General features: G+C 32.8%; 1 protein-coding gene across 1 annotated transcript in view; it reads left to right on the top strand.

Moving 5' to 3' along the window:
- The first annotated feature begins 1,919 nt into the window (after positions 1-1,919).
- The window catches only part of LOC131935277 (uncharacterized), a 32,831-nt gene continuing 19,022 nt past the window's right edge, over positions 1,920-15,728 (top strand). The window contains exon 1 of the mRNA XM_059291663.1: positions 1,920-1,947. Coding sequence (XP_059147646.1) covers positions 1,920-1,947 — 28 coding nt within the window. The remainder of the gene's footprint in view (positions 1,948-15,728) is intronic.

The raw sequence follows: 15,728 nt of genomic DNA, 5'->3' as shown, positions 1-15,728 counted from the left end.
TGTCATCAGAAGCTCTACAATGTTAAAATAACCATTTAAAGCTGCAATCATTAAAACATTCCATCCAAATGTAGTCACACGATTATAATTAGCTTCATTTTCTATGAGTAATTCTAAAACATCAAAATGTCCATTTTGGCATGCAAGCATAACAACATCAAACTGATCATTATTTATATTTTTTATGTCGACTCCGTTTTGAATCAACAGCTTGGCAATTTCATCATGGCCATTTTTACATGCGCACATTAAAGAATTATATCCTGCTTCAACCAGTTCGTGTACATCAATTTCATTTCTGAGCAGCCGTTCTACCCTCTGATGATGACCATGTAAAGTTGCGGCCAGTAAGTCATCCATTATCTTTGTTTAACTACTATTTGGTATATTAAAATGAATTTTCATAAGAAAATGTATAAAAGACTTCAAAAAATAGTGTATTATTTCTGCTCTTCAAACACTATATATAGACGAACCTAATTGTCGTGACCACATCTGCAAAAGTTAAATATTTCGTGGTTAGGCCTACTCATTTCTATACATCTCAACTAAATAAAAAACAACTTGTGCACTAAAACAGATAACGGTAACATATGTGGTTTCCCATAAGTTTTTAGGGGCACAAAAATATGCACAGATGCAATACTAGAAGTAATAATAACTAATACTCAAGTAATAAATAAAATAAATCGGGAGTGATCTCCCCTAAACTTTCTCGAATATTCTTATATAAAACAAAGGGGATGGGAACTCGGGATATAGACATGATTTTTAATCCATTTTAAATACTTAAACTTTTTAAAATAGAATAAAATCTCGTGGAAAAAGAATTGCACATCAAGTGAACGCCAAATAAAGATGGTCATATTAGTGCGCAATATTATTAGTACTTTATAAATTTACATTAGTTTTTTGAGAAATCGGAAATAACGTAAATTAGTACTTCCTGTCAATGGAAATTACTCAATTTGATAGAAAGTAGATAATTAGATCTTTTACTTACATGTGAAATTTCATTTATATATCTGAAATAATACTAAAGTAATAGGCTTTGGAAAAATTCAAAGTAGAAAAAGTACCACTTCCGGTTATCGGAAATCGCTCAAAAGTTGATAGGGATCTACGATTTTGATAAAATACTTATAAATGAAATTGTATCAACCTAGCTGTAACGGTTCTCAAGTGTTCGTGTTTACACACAGACAGACAGACAGACAGACACACAGACACACACACACACACACACACACACAGACAAGATTGCAAAATTATGTTTATCCGTATTAGTAAGGTGTAAAACGTCGAGATTTGTAAAAATCTCGATTTTTTTTTTTTTGCACGATTACAAGACTTTCTCTATACTTCGTATGTACGAGAAAGTAAAAACAAACGCTTTCTTCAAACAAATTGCTAAAATATTGTCGACCGTTGCTGCTATCTACTCATAAACAACAGATTGATGAAACATTTAATAAAAATGTTTCTACCCGTTATCAGTTGCGTATTTTTAGACACGTGACATGTGTTTTGTAAACTAAATTGTCAAAGTTAAAAAAAAATGCGGGCGATATATCACGTGGATTTCGGTTGTTGCAGCGCTTGTTTATCCATACTGCGCCCAGAAGCCCCAGGGCGTGCTGACGAAATCCTTAAGTAATTGCTAATCATCTTCTGTATTACAGAGGTCGAACACTCGTCGGCGACCTAGAAATGTCTAGAAGCGCTCGCGCGAGTCACCTGTTACACTACCGCACGGGCGCCGGTGCGAAACCTAGTTCTCTAAAGTACGGCGCTGGACGACCAATCAACAGACCTTATGTGCTCAGGTAGCTTCTGGGGAAACTTTGAGCGTTAAAACGTATACAATAGCCAAAGTACCGAATAGCGACAGTTACAGTAGAATAATATTTATATTTAAAATGAACAAAGGTGTCATAATGATCATGGGTGAGGCTGGAACGCTCAAACGTATACGACTGCTGGACGCGGGTGGATGTTATATACATACATACATACATATATATATATATATATATATATATATATATATATATATATATATATATATATATAAACGGTATTTTTTTTAAATGTACCATCTTTGGAACAGAAAAAAAAAACCCAACACAAACACAAACACAACCACAACACAACCACAACACAACCACAACACAACCACAACACAACCACAACACAACCACAACCACAACACAACCACAACGCAACCACAACACAACCACAACACAACCACAACACAACCACAACACAACCACAACGCAACCACAACACAACCACAACACAACCACAACACAACCAAAACACAACCACAACACAACCACAACACAACCACAACACAACCAAAACACAACACAACCACAACACAATCACAACACAACCACAACACAACCACAACACAATCACAACACAACCACAACACAACCACAACACAACCACAACACAACCACATTAACATCTTAACATTTTTCTATTTTACTTATGAAACTTAACATATAATAATCAATGTGTTAGTAATAAAAAAATTAACTTAAATTATTGAGAGTGAGATGAATATTAAAAACACGTTTTCCCCGGCGTCTGCGCCTTTCCATTATTCTCAAAAAGTCTAATTTCACCATCTGTTTTCATAACACCGAAAAACAAAAGCAAAAAAATAGTGATTTTGAGAAATCATAGACTAATTAGAAAATAATAATACACAATATAAATAATCTTAATATTTTTCTCTTTTAATTATGAACCTTAATATATAACTAGACTACCCGTCATCCCTTGGATAACTGTGGGTTTCGGGGGTCATCCATCAAAAAACATCACGTCTGTCACTCAGATGCATAGCGACCCTTCTCGGCGCCCGGGGACAAACTTTTCGATTTGAACCCCCCCCCCCCCCCCGCAAGATTTCCATTTGCAACCCCCCCCCCCTCAAACTTTTGATATGCACCCCCCCCCTCCCACTCAAACTTTCGATTTGCACCCCCCTCAACCTTTTAATTTATTTTTCCAACCCATTTTGGCGCCCCCTAAGGTCGGCGCCCGGGGACATATGTCCCCCACCCGCCCCCCCCCCTCCTCGCTACGCTATTGCAGTGTCACTTATCGTCACAAAAAACAGACCCCACATTCAAAAAGATGTTTTTTATCATTTAAAAACACCGAAAACACCGATTTCGGACTATCCCTTCATATACTGACGTCACAGGTGACCTACTCAACTCTACTTCACCTGCCCAGTGTCCCGCCAAGTCTCAGACAACATGTTTTTATCGTTTAAAAAACGATTCCAGCCGAGCATGTCTCTGACCACACTATCCCTTCATATGCTTAGGACAAAGAAACAGATGAACCCTACTTCACCTGCCCTGTGCCCCGCGAGTTCCTGATAGTCAACCTTATCATTCACATATAGGGCTTAAGAAAAAATAATTGAAAACGTAAAAAAAAAAAGTTCTATTAATTTTTATGACACTGACTTTAAAATTTAGCCTTCACTCTCCAAAGCAAATTTTAAAATGCTTTTCTGGCATATCTAGCCCTGGCCACCTATACCATGTTTAAATAATGTGAACACCCGCCATCTTGCTCGTGGTAAACATGGCCTAAAAATGGTCCGAAGTCATTCGTCCGGTCCGGACGCCATATTGTTGTTAGCAGCCGACCACGCCTCCAAGTTAGTTAGTAATCCTACTATATCTAGATATAGAACCTAGATTTAAAAAAATCCCATTTATTCTCGAATTAGATGATCATTGAAGCTAAACAAAGATTTATATAAAATAATTAAGGCCTGAAATAGATTCTAGATGTAGAATTTACATTAAGTCTAGATCTAGAATGTACATTGAGTCTAGTGACCTAGATCTAGGCTAGATCTAGATTCTAGTCTAGAATCTAGGCTAGATTCATAACTTTCCTTCAACAGCTGATCTTTAGATCTAGATCTAGAGAAATTTATTGTAAAACTAATGAAAAAAGACAGTTTAAAATTGATATAAGTGTTGGAACGTAATAAATACAGCAAACGGACGTATTGTTTAAGTTATAGCCGGCAGAAAATTAGCTTTGTAACGCGTTAAACTTTTGAATGGGCCACAAAGTCTATGATGGAGTCCGCCATTTTTATTGTACTAAAAAAGTAAACACATCAAGGGACGTCACTATTCCCACAAAGTTTAGTCAATGTTTTAACATTTTCTTGGTCAGATTGTAGATCTAGAGAAATTTATCGTAAAACTAAATGAAAAAAGACAGTTTAAAATTGATATAAGTGTTGGAACGTAATAAATACAGCAAACGGACGTATTGTTAAAGTTATGACCGACAGAAAATTAGATTTAGAACGCGTTTAACTTTTGAATGGGAACACAATTTTCTTCAATAGACGCCGCCATTTTATTGTACTAAAGAGTAAACAAAAACCTGTGACGTCACTATTCCCACAAAGTTTAGTCAAGGTTTTAACATTTTAAAAAAAAATGGGTTATTCTGCGTATGAATAAATCAAAAAATTAATTAACGTCTTTAAATAAATTTGTGATTAACAGTCTGTCTGCATTAAAAAATTATTCTCTACCTACATACTATTTTACAGCTTTCCACGATGAGTGCAACCATGCAATCTTGTCCCTATGTTTATGTTTTTCCCCTATTATGTTTTTCCGTATCACTGAGGTGTAAAACGTCGAGATTAGTAAAAATCTAGTTTTTTTTGCACGATTACAAGACTTTCTCTATACTTCGTATATACGAGATACTAAAAATAAAGTGCTTACTTGAATAAAACCCCAAATATTAAGCCTAATCTATATATCTATTCTAGATATCTATTCTGTCTGGCAGCTGGTACAGACATCTCCACCCTGTGGAGACGTAGTGTCCTGGGAAACAGAAAGCCGACAACCTTACTTAAGCGGACTATGTAGGGACCAATACAACACTATTGGGTTAACTGCTATGTGCAACATCTGTATTGTATCTGTGAACATGTATTGTTATTAGTTATAATCCATTTGGACATTGCACCATTATGGGTTATTAGGTTTTTTTTAACGGCATTTTACCCATCGTACCGTTGACAATAAGTATCATTCCAATGCTATAGGTAGACACGGGTAGGCCTACTTAATAATATACTACTAGCAAGACAAGGGTCGCTTTTTGCCAGGCAGGATCCAAGCCTACCATTCGACACTAGCTAAAAACGACTTTTCTTTAACCATATTAATAAGAACAGAAAGAAAGAGAGAGGCAGAATAACTGTACCGTCATAATAATAATAATAATAATAATAATAATAATAATAATAATAATAATAATAATAATAATAATAATAATAATAATAATAATAATAATAATAATAATAATAATAATAATAATAAAAATAATAATAATAGTAATAATAATAATAATAATAATAATAATAATAATAATAATAATAATAATAATAATAATAATAATAATAATCAGTTAACTGTGAAATCAACTGGTAGGAGGGTCTGAGCCACTTCTCTATCAGGAATATAGCAAATATATTTTATATGTGTATTCGACTGTCACTTAAGGTACGTCATGTACAGGGCAAAGTAATAATGAAGTTTCAGCAGCTAATGCAGTAACAGCAATAAGTAAACTTAATAGTAGTAAGATAAAGATGTGATGACTATGCTAAAATTCAATGCGCGCAGTTTACAATCTTAAAGTAATAACAACCTGGTCCTATGGCCTATTGACTTCGGCAATGGTTTACGGCCGGTGAATAAAAAAATATACATCAGGTCCGATGACTACGGGTCAACTCAATGCCCGCAGTTTACGGCCTGAAGTAAAATAAAACTATAAGTTACTTAAAAACGCTTAGTTAACAGCAAGAGTGCAAACTAATTTATTATCCTTTTACTTATAAATTATACATATATTTATGTGTTACAAACAATACATGTATTGTAAAATGAAATAAGTAACAAATACAAAATAAATTAAGAACGTGCGAGTAGGGCCAACGGCCCTTAACTCAGCGTGCGAAACCAGTAAGAGATATTCAAAAAGAGAGAGCCTTTTTTGTGTTGCATCCCCTTTTAATCATTAAATTGGCGGTGTGTCACGTGGACAGTTTAGCCAACTAGAGAAAAGCCTGTGAGACGGGAAGATAAGAGTGTACGTAACCGGTGGGAGGGGGGGGGGAGTAATAGCTCAGGTAGAGGGTGGTCAAAGCACATAATGAAGTTTAACGGTTTTACCATTACAGGAAAAAGAGACATAATTGCGAAACCAATATTTTCCGAATTAGAAAGGAGTTAAACGATTATTTGCAAACACTATTTATTTATATTTAATTTACTCGTATACACATCAAATGTTATGACACTTTACCAAATGTGCGATCGCCAGAGGCGTAGCGAGGGGGGTACATATGTCCCCGGGCGCCGACCCTAGGGGGCGCCAAAATGGGTTATAAAAAAAATAAATTAAAAGCTCATTTTAGATGCAGTTTTGCATTATATATATAAAAAAATTATATGGGGGGGGGGGGGGGGCGCCAACTTAAAGTTTGTCCCTGGGCGCCGGGAAGGGTAGCTACGCCTCTGGCGGTCGTAAAAATAACAAAGTTTGTAACATTTAAACTGCTCCAGCTAAAAATAAATCATTGTTCTTTGGTACTTCTTCAGAGTATTTACGCCCAGTAGGTTTAGAGATAAGACTTTTGTTTTAACTAAGGTATGTTTATAAGTACCAACAACAATGTTGTCATATATCTGTCATCGTGCTTGTCAAAAATATGGTGGTTGATAATAAAATCTCAGTATAGGCTATCGTAAGACTCGCAGTTTACAATGATACAACATTTTTTAGCTTTCCCGTTTAATACAGTAAATATTTTCTGTCAACAGGCTTGTAAAATACGGACATATATTTATGGACATTAGGTATTTAAGTATTTTAAAACCAAACATGAAGCTAACCACCTCTGCTCGTAAAAAAAAAGAATTGCACACCAAGTGAACGCCATAAAGTATGCATAATAGTGCGGGATATTATTAGTACTTTATAAATTCACACACAGACTCACAGACTCACAGACACACAGACAGACATGCGGACACAATTGCAAAAGTATGTTTTAAAAAATCTCGATTTTTTTTTGCTCGATTACAAGACTTTCTCTATACTTCGTATATACGAGAAAGTAATAAATACATGAAGTACGTTTTCCACTTCAGATTCCTAGACTCATGACAATACAACGGTTCTTGGCTTAGTATAAATTTTATCATTAAAATTTCTGTCTCCAGAAACCTACCATCGTGTAGCGTTATAAAGTATTTTAAAAACAGAATGTGTTCGACTCTTGTAGTAAAATTATAACGTAAAATTGAGCTAATCTAAAATTGAATTTTTAAAATAAATAGCCGCAGTATAAATTGAATCCAGGTTTATTTCGTCTGCTCCTTGTATCTTGGACACTAATAGGAAAACGTACAAATAATGAGTTAAAATGTTATACTTTTGACCACTTTACCCATTTCACATAAAATATTTTAACATAATTGTTATTGTTCATATACAGAATTAAAAACACCGTCTGTGGATAAAAAATAAAGACAAAGATATTCTATCCACCGGTAATAATTTGTTTTAAATCAACAAAAGTTTAGTAAACACATGGGTTATCAAAATCAAAAGAACAAACCTAGATAAAACTGGTAGTTAACCAGCTTTAAAAAAAATTTAAAACTATTTTTTTAAATATTTTTTTTCTTTTAATAATTTTAGAATCTAGTTTTTTATAATTATTTTTTTTTGTTCTTATAAATTTTGTAAGGTGTTGTTTTTCATAATAATATTAACGGAAACAGTAATCGTCTATCATTATTTTGCCAATACATACATTTATATATGATAAAATAATTTCACAATACAACTAAAATTTGTTTTCTCAGTATTGTCAGTTTTAATGCATAGAACTAGGGTAAATCTTTGTAAATTTATCAGAAATACTATCCATTTCCAATATATCTTATAATGTATACATTTTAAAATTTCACTGAAAATTCATTTTGTAAGATAATATATTTTTATTCTGTACCATTGCATATTCTTTTTTTTTTCTACTTGGAAAGTACAAAGTTATTTTACAATTAAATATTATTTTATTTATGTATTACGATACTACAAAATTCCAATGTATTTTATTTACAATGTATACAATGTATTTAAGATTTCACTGAAAATTCATTGTAAGATAACAAAAAATTGTATTCAGTAATATTATTTTTTTATCTACTTGGAAAGTGCCAAGTTATTTTACAATGATAAAAATTTTGTTTGAATTATTGCGATTCTACTGTCTACTTTAATCCCAAATATCTGTAAATATAAATATATTGGCCCAAAATGAAATGCAAAGTTTTAAACAGTTAAAAACACATTATTCTCATTATTTGTGATAAATTGTGTTTTTACTACTGATCCCGCATTAACATCTTTGTTATATTGAAATAATTTACTTCTTTAATGTTTTGAGCCTTTCCTTTAAGGGGTCATCCATAAATGACGTCACGCTTTTTTGACGATTTTTACCTCCCCCTCTCCCCTCCGTCACACGTCGTCACAAAAAGCCAGACGTCACACCTCTACCTACAACCCCCCTCAAAATTGCTGTTGAATTTTTTTTAAACATCGATATTTTTCCATAATCTTGTATAAGCTATTACAATTTATTAAAACAGTTATCTAAAACGCGAAATAACGTCTAAAATTCTTTTTCTAACATTGCTTTTTTATAATGCAAAAATGTGACGTCGCAACATCTGAACCCCCCCCCCCCTCCCCCTCATCATACATCGTCACAAAATTACGGACCTCCCTCCCCCCTACTAGTGTGACGTCATTTATGGATGAACCCTAAGTTCCTACTCGTTATAAATAAATGTCAGCATATCATACCTTGACTTGTAAAGCTCCTTAACAAACTGCTTTGCTAATGTTCACTTGCGTATAAGTTATTAGTTATAATTATTATTATAAATATCATGATAAATATAGATTTCAATTATATTATGTTAATACTTTTTACTATATTCATAAATAATAGTGTTTTTTTAATTTAAAAAACCTGTTAATGCTCAACAGGTTTTGTGCAAAGTTGATATTTTCAATATAATCAGTTGTAAATCCAACTTTAGACACAAAGAACTAACAAATCAGAGTGAGATGATATATATATATATATATATATATATATATATATATATATATATATATATATATATATACATATATATATATATATATATATATATATATATATATATATATATATATATATATATATATATATATATATATATATATAAAACAGTAGTCTGCAAAAATAGGGAAGCAGATATGAAAATCAAAAGCCTCATATGCAAAGCCAAAAACGCTTTCAATAGTTCACGCATTATCTGGACTCTAAGTGTATTGTATGTTGTTTTTTTACGATGGATGTTTTAAGATTCAGAAGCAAACTTAAAACCTAAAAATTGCTAAACCTAAAAATCTCGTGAGAGATTCTAGAGAACATCCATTAGTCCACCCAGCTGTGATGGGTACCTAACTCACGTTACGGACGGCTGGGCATGGTGCTGACCACACAGTTTCTTCACTTCTTCTTCTTCTACCCCATGGACCGTCAGGTTTGAAAGGGTAATATATATATATATATATATATATATATATATATATATATATATATATATATATATATATATATATATATATATATATGTTTATATATATATATATATATATATATATATATATATATATATATATATATATTTTACCAGTATACATAACTTAAAAGATGCGTTTTCAGAAATTTAATATAATTTCAGAAAATTATTGATCTCACACAGACACAAGTTGTTTACATCTTGACAGCATTTACGTATTGTAATTTTAATAGAACAATAAATACATTTTATAACACTTGAAATAAATAATTAGTTAAAATGTATCGGAAAACACAGCATTATAATATGTATTCAAACAAATGCCAGATGCAATTCCTCTAGATGTGTAAATTTAATATTAACAAAAGAAACCGAAAGTAGGATGTTAATTGACTTAGGTCTAGCGCTATCTACCGATTTAGCACCAACCTATACTCACAATTGCAATGATAATTACATTTATAGAGGTTGTTTTATTCTGGATGTTATTTGCTGTTTAAAAAGTCCACAATATATTAAGTGTATTTGTGAAATTAATATTAATTTACGTAGATTTTTCAGATCAGTGTTTTATAAAAATATTTCTTCCTTCTTTAACTAGCCACCAAAATGATACTTGCATAAACTAAAAAGATTGTCTTAGATAAAAACACAAATAGTAAAGAACTATTACGAACCTGATTGTATGTGGTGTAGGTGAAGTAGAGTACACCTAATTCAATTAACTAGGCGCATGAAAGAAATACTGTAGCAATCCACCTCTATTTTCTCCTAACTCTAGTCAGGTAACCATCATTGCTAGGTGAAGTCAGGATCGTGTTACTGACTCGAGCCCGGGATCCGAACTCGAAACTTTCGGTTTAACAGTTGTATACTCTATTATCCGATCACGCCAACTCTCCTGAATAGTGTATTAATGCTCGTCATAGGTCTCACTTTTTACTTTCTCGTATATACGAAGTATAGAGAAATTCTTGTAATCGTGCACAAAAATCACTTTAAATTTTGACAGTTTTCACGGTTTTACTCCTCAGTCCTTCATCACATCCGGGATATAGAAGACTTATTTTAATTGGGCAAAAATTATAAACTCAGATATATAAAAATTTTGGCGTTTTATGCGTAATGGAGTTGGAAAAACTGGGTTATCCAATTCTGTCGGTGTGTGTGTCCGTGTGTAAACACGATAACTTGAGTACCGTTACAGCTAGGTTGATGAAATTTCATATATAAGTATTTTATCAAAATCGTAGATCCGTATCAACTTTTGAGCGATTTCCAATAACTGGAATTAGATCTTTTTCTACTTTGAATTTTTCAAAAGCCTATAACTTGAGTACTATTTCAAATAGATAAATGAAATTTCACATGTAAGTAAAAGATCTAATTCCCTACCTTCTGTTAAATTTTGAGTAATTTTAAGTTGACCGGAAGTAGTACTTTACGCTACTTCCGATTTCTCAAAAAACGAATGTAAATTTTTAAAGTACTAATAATATTGCGCACTATTATGCACTTTTTTATTTAGCGTTCACTCGGTGTGCAATTATTTAGTCTACGAGATTTTATTCTATTTTTAAAACTTTAAGTATTTAAAATGGATTAAAAATCATGTCTATAGCCCGAGTACCCATCCCCTGTTATTTTATCCTAATATATAAAACCCCACGTTCGCACATCTCTGTCTGTCTCTCTCTCTCTCTCTCTCTCTCTCTCTCTCTCTCTCTCTCTCTCTCTCTCTCTCTCTGTCTGTCCGCAAAATATTTTCGCCGGACATCACGTCAGAATCGGCAGCGATATATCAAGAACTTTTTACGGACTTTTGTTGAAAATAATATGTTAGATGTTTTAAATGTATAACCACAATTTTATTTAAAGAAGAAAAATAAAAAATAAAGGCGTATTCAAACATAGAAAAACAATATTATTTATGCAACCGGAAAAGTGTATAAACTTGGGACAAGAACCCATTTAACAATGACGTCGCTTATTGTTTACACTAAAACACTAAAACAAGAGCACGAAACTGATGACGTCATCTTCGGAGTTTAGAATTTTAAAAAATGAACCATTTCATTCAAATATGATTTAGAGCTAGATCTATGTACGCTATGAAATGTATACAATACGATTTTCTCGGCCTAAACTTAAAAAAAATTATTTTATCTATTTGGATTCTAGATCTAGAGATTCTAGATCTAGATATTGATCTAGATCTAGATGTTCTAGATCATCTAGATCTAGATGATCTATAAAGCTAGGTTGTCGGGTGCCCGATAGGGCACTTCCCGGCGCCGCAGGCGCTTCAAATTTGGCAGGATCTTGCCTTGGGGCGACAGAACACGGGGGCCGGTACCTGACCTCGACTGACCGGCGCCTTATATGGGCGAATCAATTAAGCATTCAAATTCTCAATGTTTTCGAAAGCCTAAGCGAGGCTGAGCAGCATGCCTAGTATAAAAATATTCGAGAAAGTTTAGGGGAGATCACTCCCGGTTTGTTATTAGTTATACTTCATCTGCCCAAAGTATCGCTTGGTTTGGTTTAGAACATTACTTTTCTTTTCATCTACTTGGGCGTGTTTTTTTGAGCAGACTATATCACTTTACGAAACGAATTTCTTGATAAGTTCTTTTATATTTTTACTTTCTCGTATATACGAAGTATAGAGAAAGTCTTGTAATCGTGCAAAAAAAAATCGAGATTTTAATTTTTACAAATCTCGACGTTTTACACCTCACTGATACGGAAAAACATAATTTTGCAATCTTGTCCGTATGTCTGTGTGTCTGTCTGTGTGTCTGTCTGTCTGTCTGTGTGTCCGTGTGTAAACACGATAACTTAAGTACCGTTACAGCTAGGTTGATGAAATTTCATATATAAGTATTTTATCAAAATCGTAGATCCGTATCAACTTTTGAGCGATTTCCGATAACCGGAAGTGGTACTTTTTTCTACTTTGAATTTTTCAAAAGCCTATAACTTGAGTACTATTTCAGATAGATAAATGAAATTTCACATGTAATGAAAAGATCTAATTCTCTACCGTCTGTTAAATTTTGAGTAATTTCCGTTGACTGGAAGTAGTAATTTACGCTACTTCCGATTTCTCAAAAAACTAATGAAAATTTTAAAAGTACTAATAATATTGCGCACTATTATGCGCTTTTTTATTTGGCGTTCACTTGGTGTGCAATTAATTTGTCTACGCGATTTTATTCTATTTTTAAAACTTTAAGTATTTAAAATGGATTAAAAATAATGTCTATAGCCTGAGTTCCCATCCCCTGTTATTTTATATAAGAATATACGAGAAAGTTTAGGGGAGATCACTCCCGGTTTATTTAACTCAGTTTTAAACATTTGATTTACTAAAACATTCTATCTACATACCAGTTTTATTAGTTAATTGAAAACGTTACTTTAAAAGTAAAAAGAAATGAAACCACGCTCTGTACATCTGTTATGAATTACATTAATAAAATAATTTTAAATAATTTAAATTTTATTCTTTTAAAATACACCATTTTCTTAGTAATAAACTTTATTATATTTGAAAACTCACATCTTTGTATGACTGTAAAACTTTTATTGTAAGAATACTTCTCAAACTGTTTTTAATCGATCAAATATTTTATATCTAGTCGTTGGATAATATTCCACATGACGCCTGGCTTTTTTACTTTCTCGTATATACGAAGTATAGAGAAAGTCTTAAGATCGTGCAAAAAAAAAAAAAATCGAGATTTTTACAAATCTCGACGTTTTACATCTCACTGATACGGAAAAACATAATTTTGCAATCTTGTCCATATGTCTGTGTGTCTGTGTGTCTGTGTGTGTGTGTGTGTGTAAACACGATAACTTGAGTACCGTTACAGCTAGGTTGATGAAATTTCATATATTAGTATTTTATCAAAATCGTAGATCCGTATCAACTTTTGAGCGATTTCCGATAACCGGAAGTGTTACTTTTTCTACTTTGAATTTTTTAAAAGCCTATAACTTGAGTAGCCTACTATTTCAGATAGATAAATGACATTTCACAAGTAAGTTAAAGATATAATTGTCTACCTTCTGTTAAATTTTGAGTAATTTTCGTTGACGGGAAGTACTAATTTACGCTATTTCCGATTTCTAAAAACGCATCTAAATTTATAAAGTACTAATAATATTGCGCACCATTATGAACATCTTTATTCGGCGTTCGCTTGGTGTGCAATACTTTTTTCTATGAGATTCTATTTTATTTTAAAAAGTTTAAGTATTTAAAATGGATTAAAAATCATAACTATATCCCGAGTTCCCATCCCCTGTTGTTTTATATAAGAATATTCGAGAAAGTTTAGGGGAGATCACTCCCGGTTTATTATAATACGATCTTGAGAATCACTGAAACACCGTCACTCTCTGAAAACAGACATTGTAAAAAAAAAAATTACGCTCATCGCAAACATTAATGAGTGTAATCAATTACGTGACCACGAATAAACCTAACGACTTTATTTTGAGGTGATAAATATTTTTAAAACAAGAACTATCAAGATAAACATTGGTTGACTCGTTTGTCAAACAATAAACTAATCAGTTTGTTTGATAACTTCTGAAGCGGGTTGATTAGAATAAATTTTGTAATCAATAATTCAAATTAACATAGTGTATTTAGAAGTGATGATGTTTTAGGCGTGATATTGTCAATGAATCAAAAAATCTATTTATAAAAATTTTGTTTTCTGAATAGATAGTAATTCGGCGAATATATTGTATAGGTTCGTGGTACTTCACTAAACTATTGTATACAATCTTTGTTGGTTTACTTAGAATATGACAACAGTTTATGTTCATTTCATTTTTGTTTAAAATACACAACTGTGTTAAACATTAAATTTGTTGAACAGAATATAAGACATTTTTTACATGGATAACAATTGTTGTTTTCTAATAATTGATACTAACATGTTGAACGTTAAAGGTTAAAGCCTAAAGAGTCGTATAAGGTTATTTCCTAATTCTGACAAAATCATGTATAAAACATTACCCAGCTTCTCACGCATATCTTAGAGGTAAATTTACATAGCATAATCAATATCATAAGCCAGCGGTCTCCATACTTAGATTCTGGCTTCTCATGTCAACCATCGTTAAGTGTGTTTGGAGAAAGCAGAAAGTAGAAATACACGATGTTTAAATTTAAAACAATGCACTGACATTAAGTTGTTTTATAAAAATGCTCATGTGGAGTCACCTTGTCACGATCAGGATTTGTTTCTCAGCTTCAAGCAGCAAGTACGTCAATGAAAGTGCAGCTCACTAAAACAATTATACACTTCAATATGACGCATGCAGAGAGGGAAATTTCCTGATTGAAAAAGTCTAAAATAATAAGAAGTCCAAAAATGAAAGAAAAATATAATAGGATGAATAACAGGAAATCTTTATTGAGATAATAGATAAGTCTGGAGCTCGATAACTTACTATTTGTTGCAGAATGGGAGGCTACTCACACACACACGTCACAGACACACATACACACACTCGCACACTCTCTCACACACTCATACCTACACGCACATCCCTACACACACGCACATATACACACACACACATACTTCGATTCAGAGTTTCCTCCAGGCATTTCTTCTACCGCCCCCCCCCGAACTAAAATGGAATTTATATAGAAAATATATACTTTTAACATTGTCGTCGTCGTCGTCGCCCCCCCCCCCTCCCCGGTAATTTTAGACCGCGCCCCCGAAAATTTCAAGTGCCCCCCCCCCCCCCCCCGAGAAAAAAGGTTGATTTAAGTGCAGCGCAGTAGCACTAACATTGATTTTGGAACCCGTCGCCTAAACCTGTCCTATCATATCCAAATCTTTGTAAAATCACAAAGACCTCATCTACACAACATCCAATATTAATAATACGCCTTCGTGTTTTATTGAGTGTTCGCCATCTGTAGCAGGTTGAAGTGACATAAGAAAGAACTCGAGCAAGCAT

Source organism: Physella acuta, unplaced genomic scaffold, assembly GCF_028476545.2.
Source record: "Physella acuta isolate Inbredline_101_S28 unplaced genomic scaffold, ASM2847654v3 ptg000141l, whole genome shotgun sequence".
Taxonomy (NCBI): Eukaryota; Metazoa; Mollusca; class Gastropoda; family Physidae; genus Physella; species Physella acuta.
This window is presented reverse-complemented; position numbering and strand designations above follow the sequence as displayed.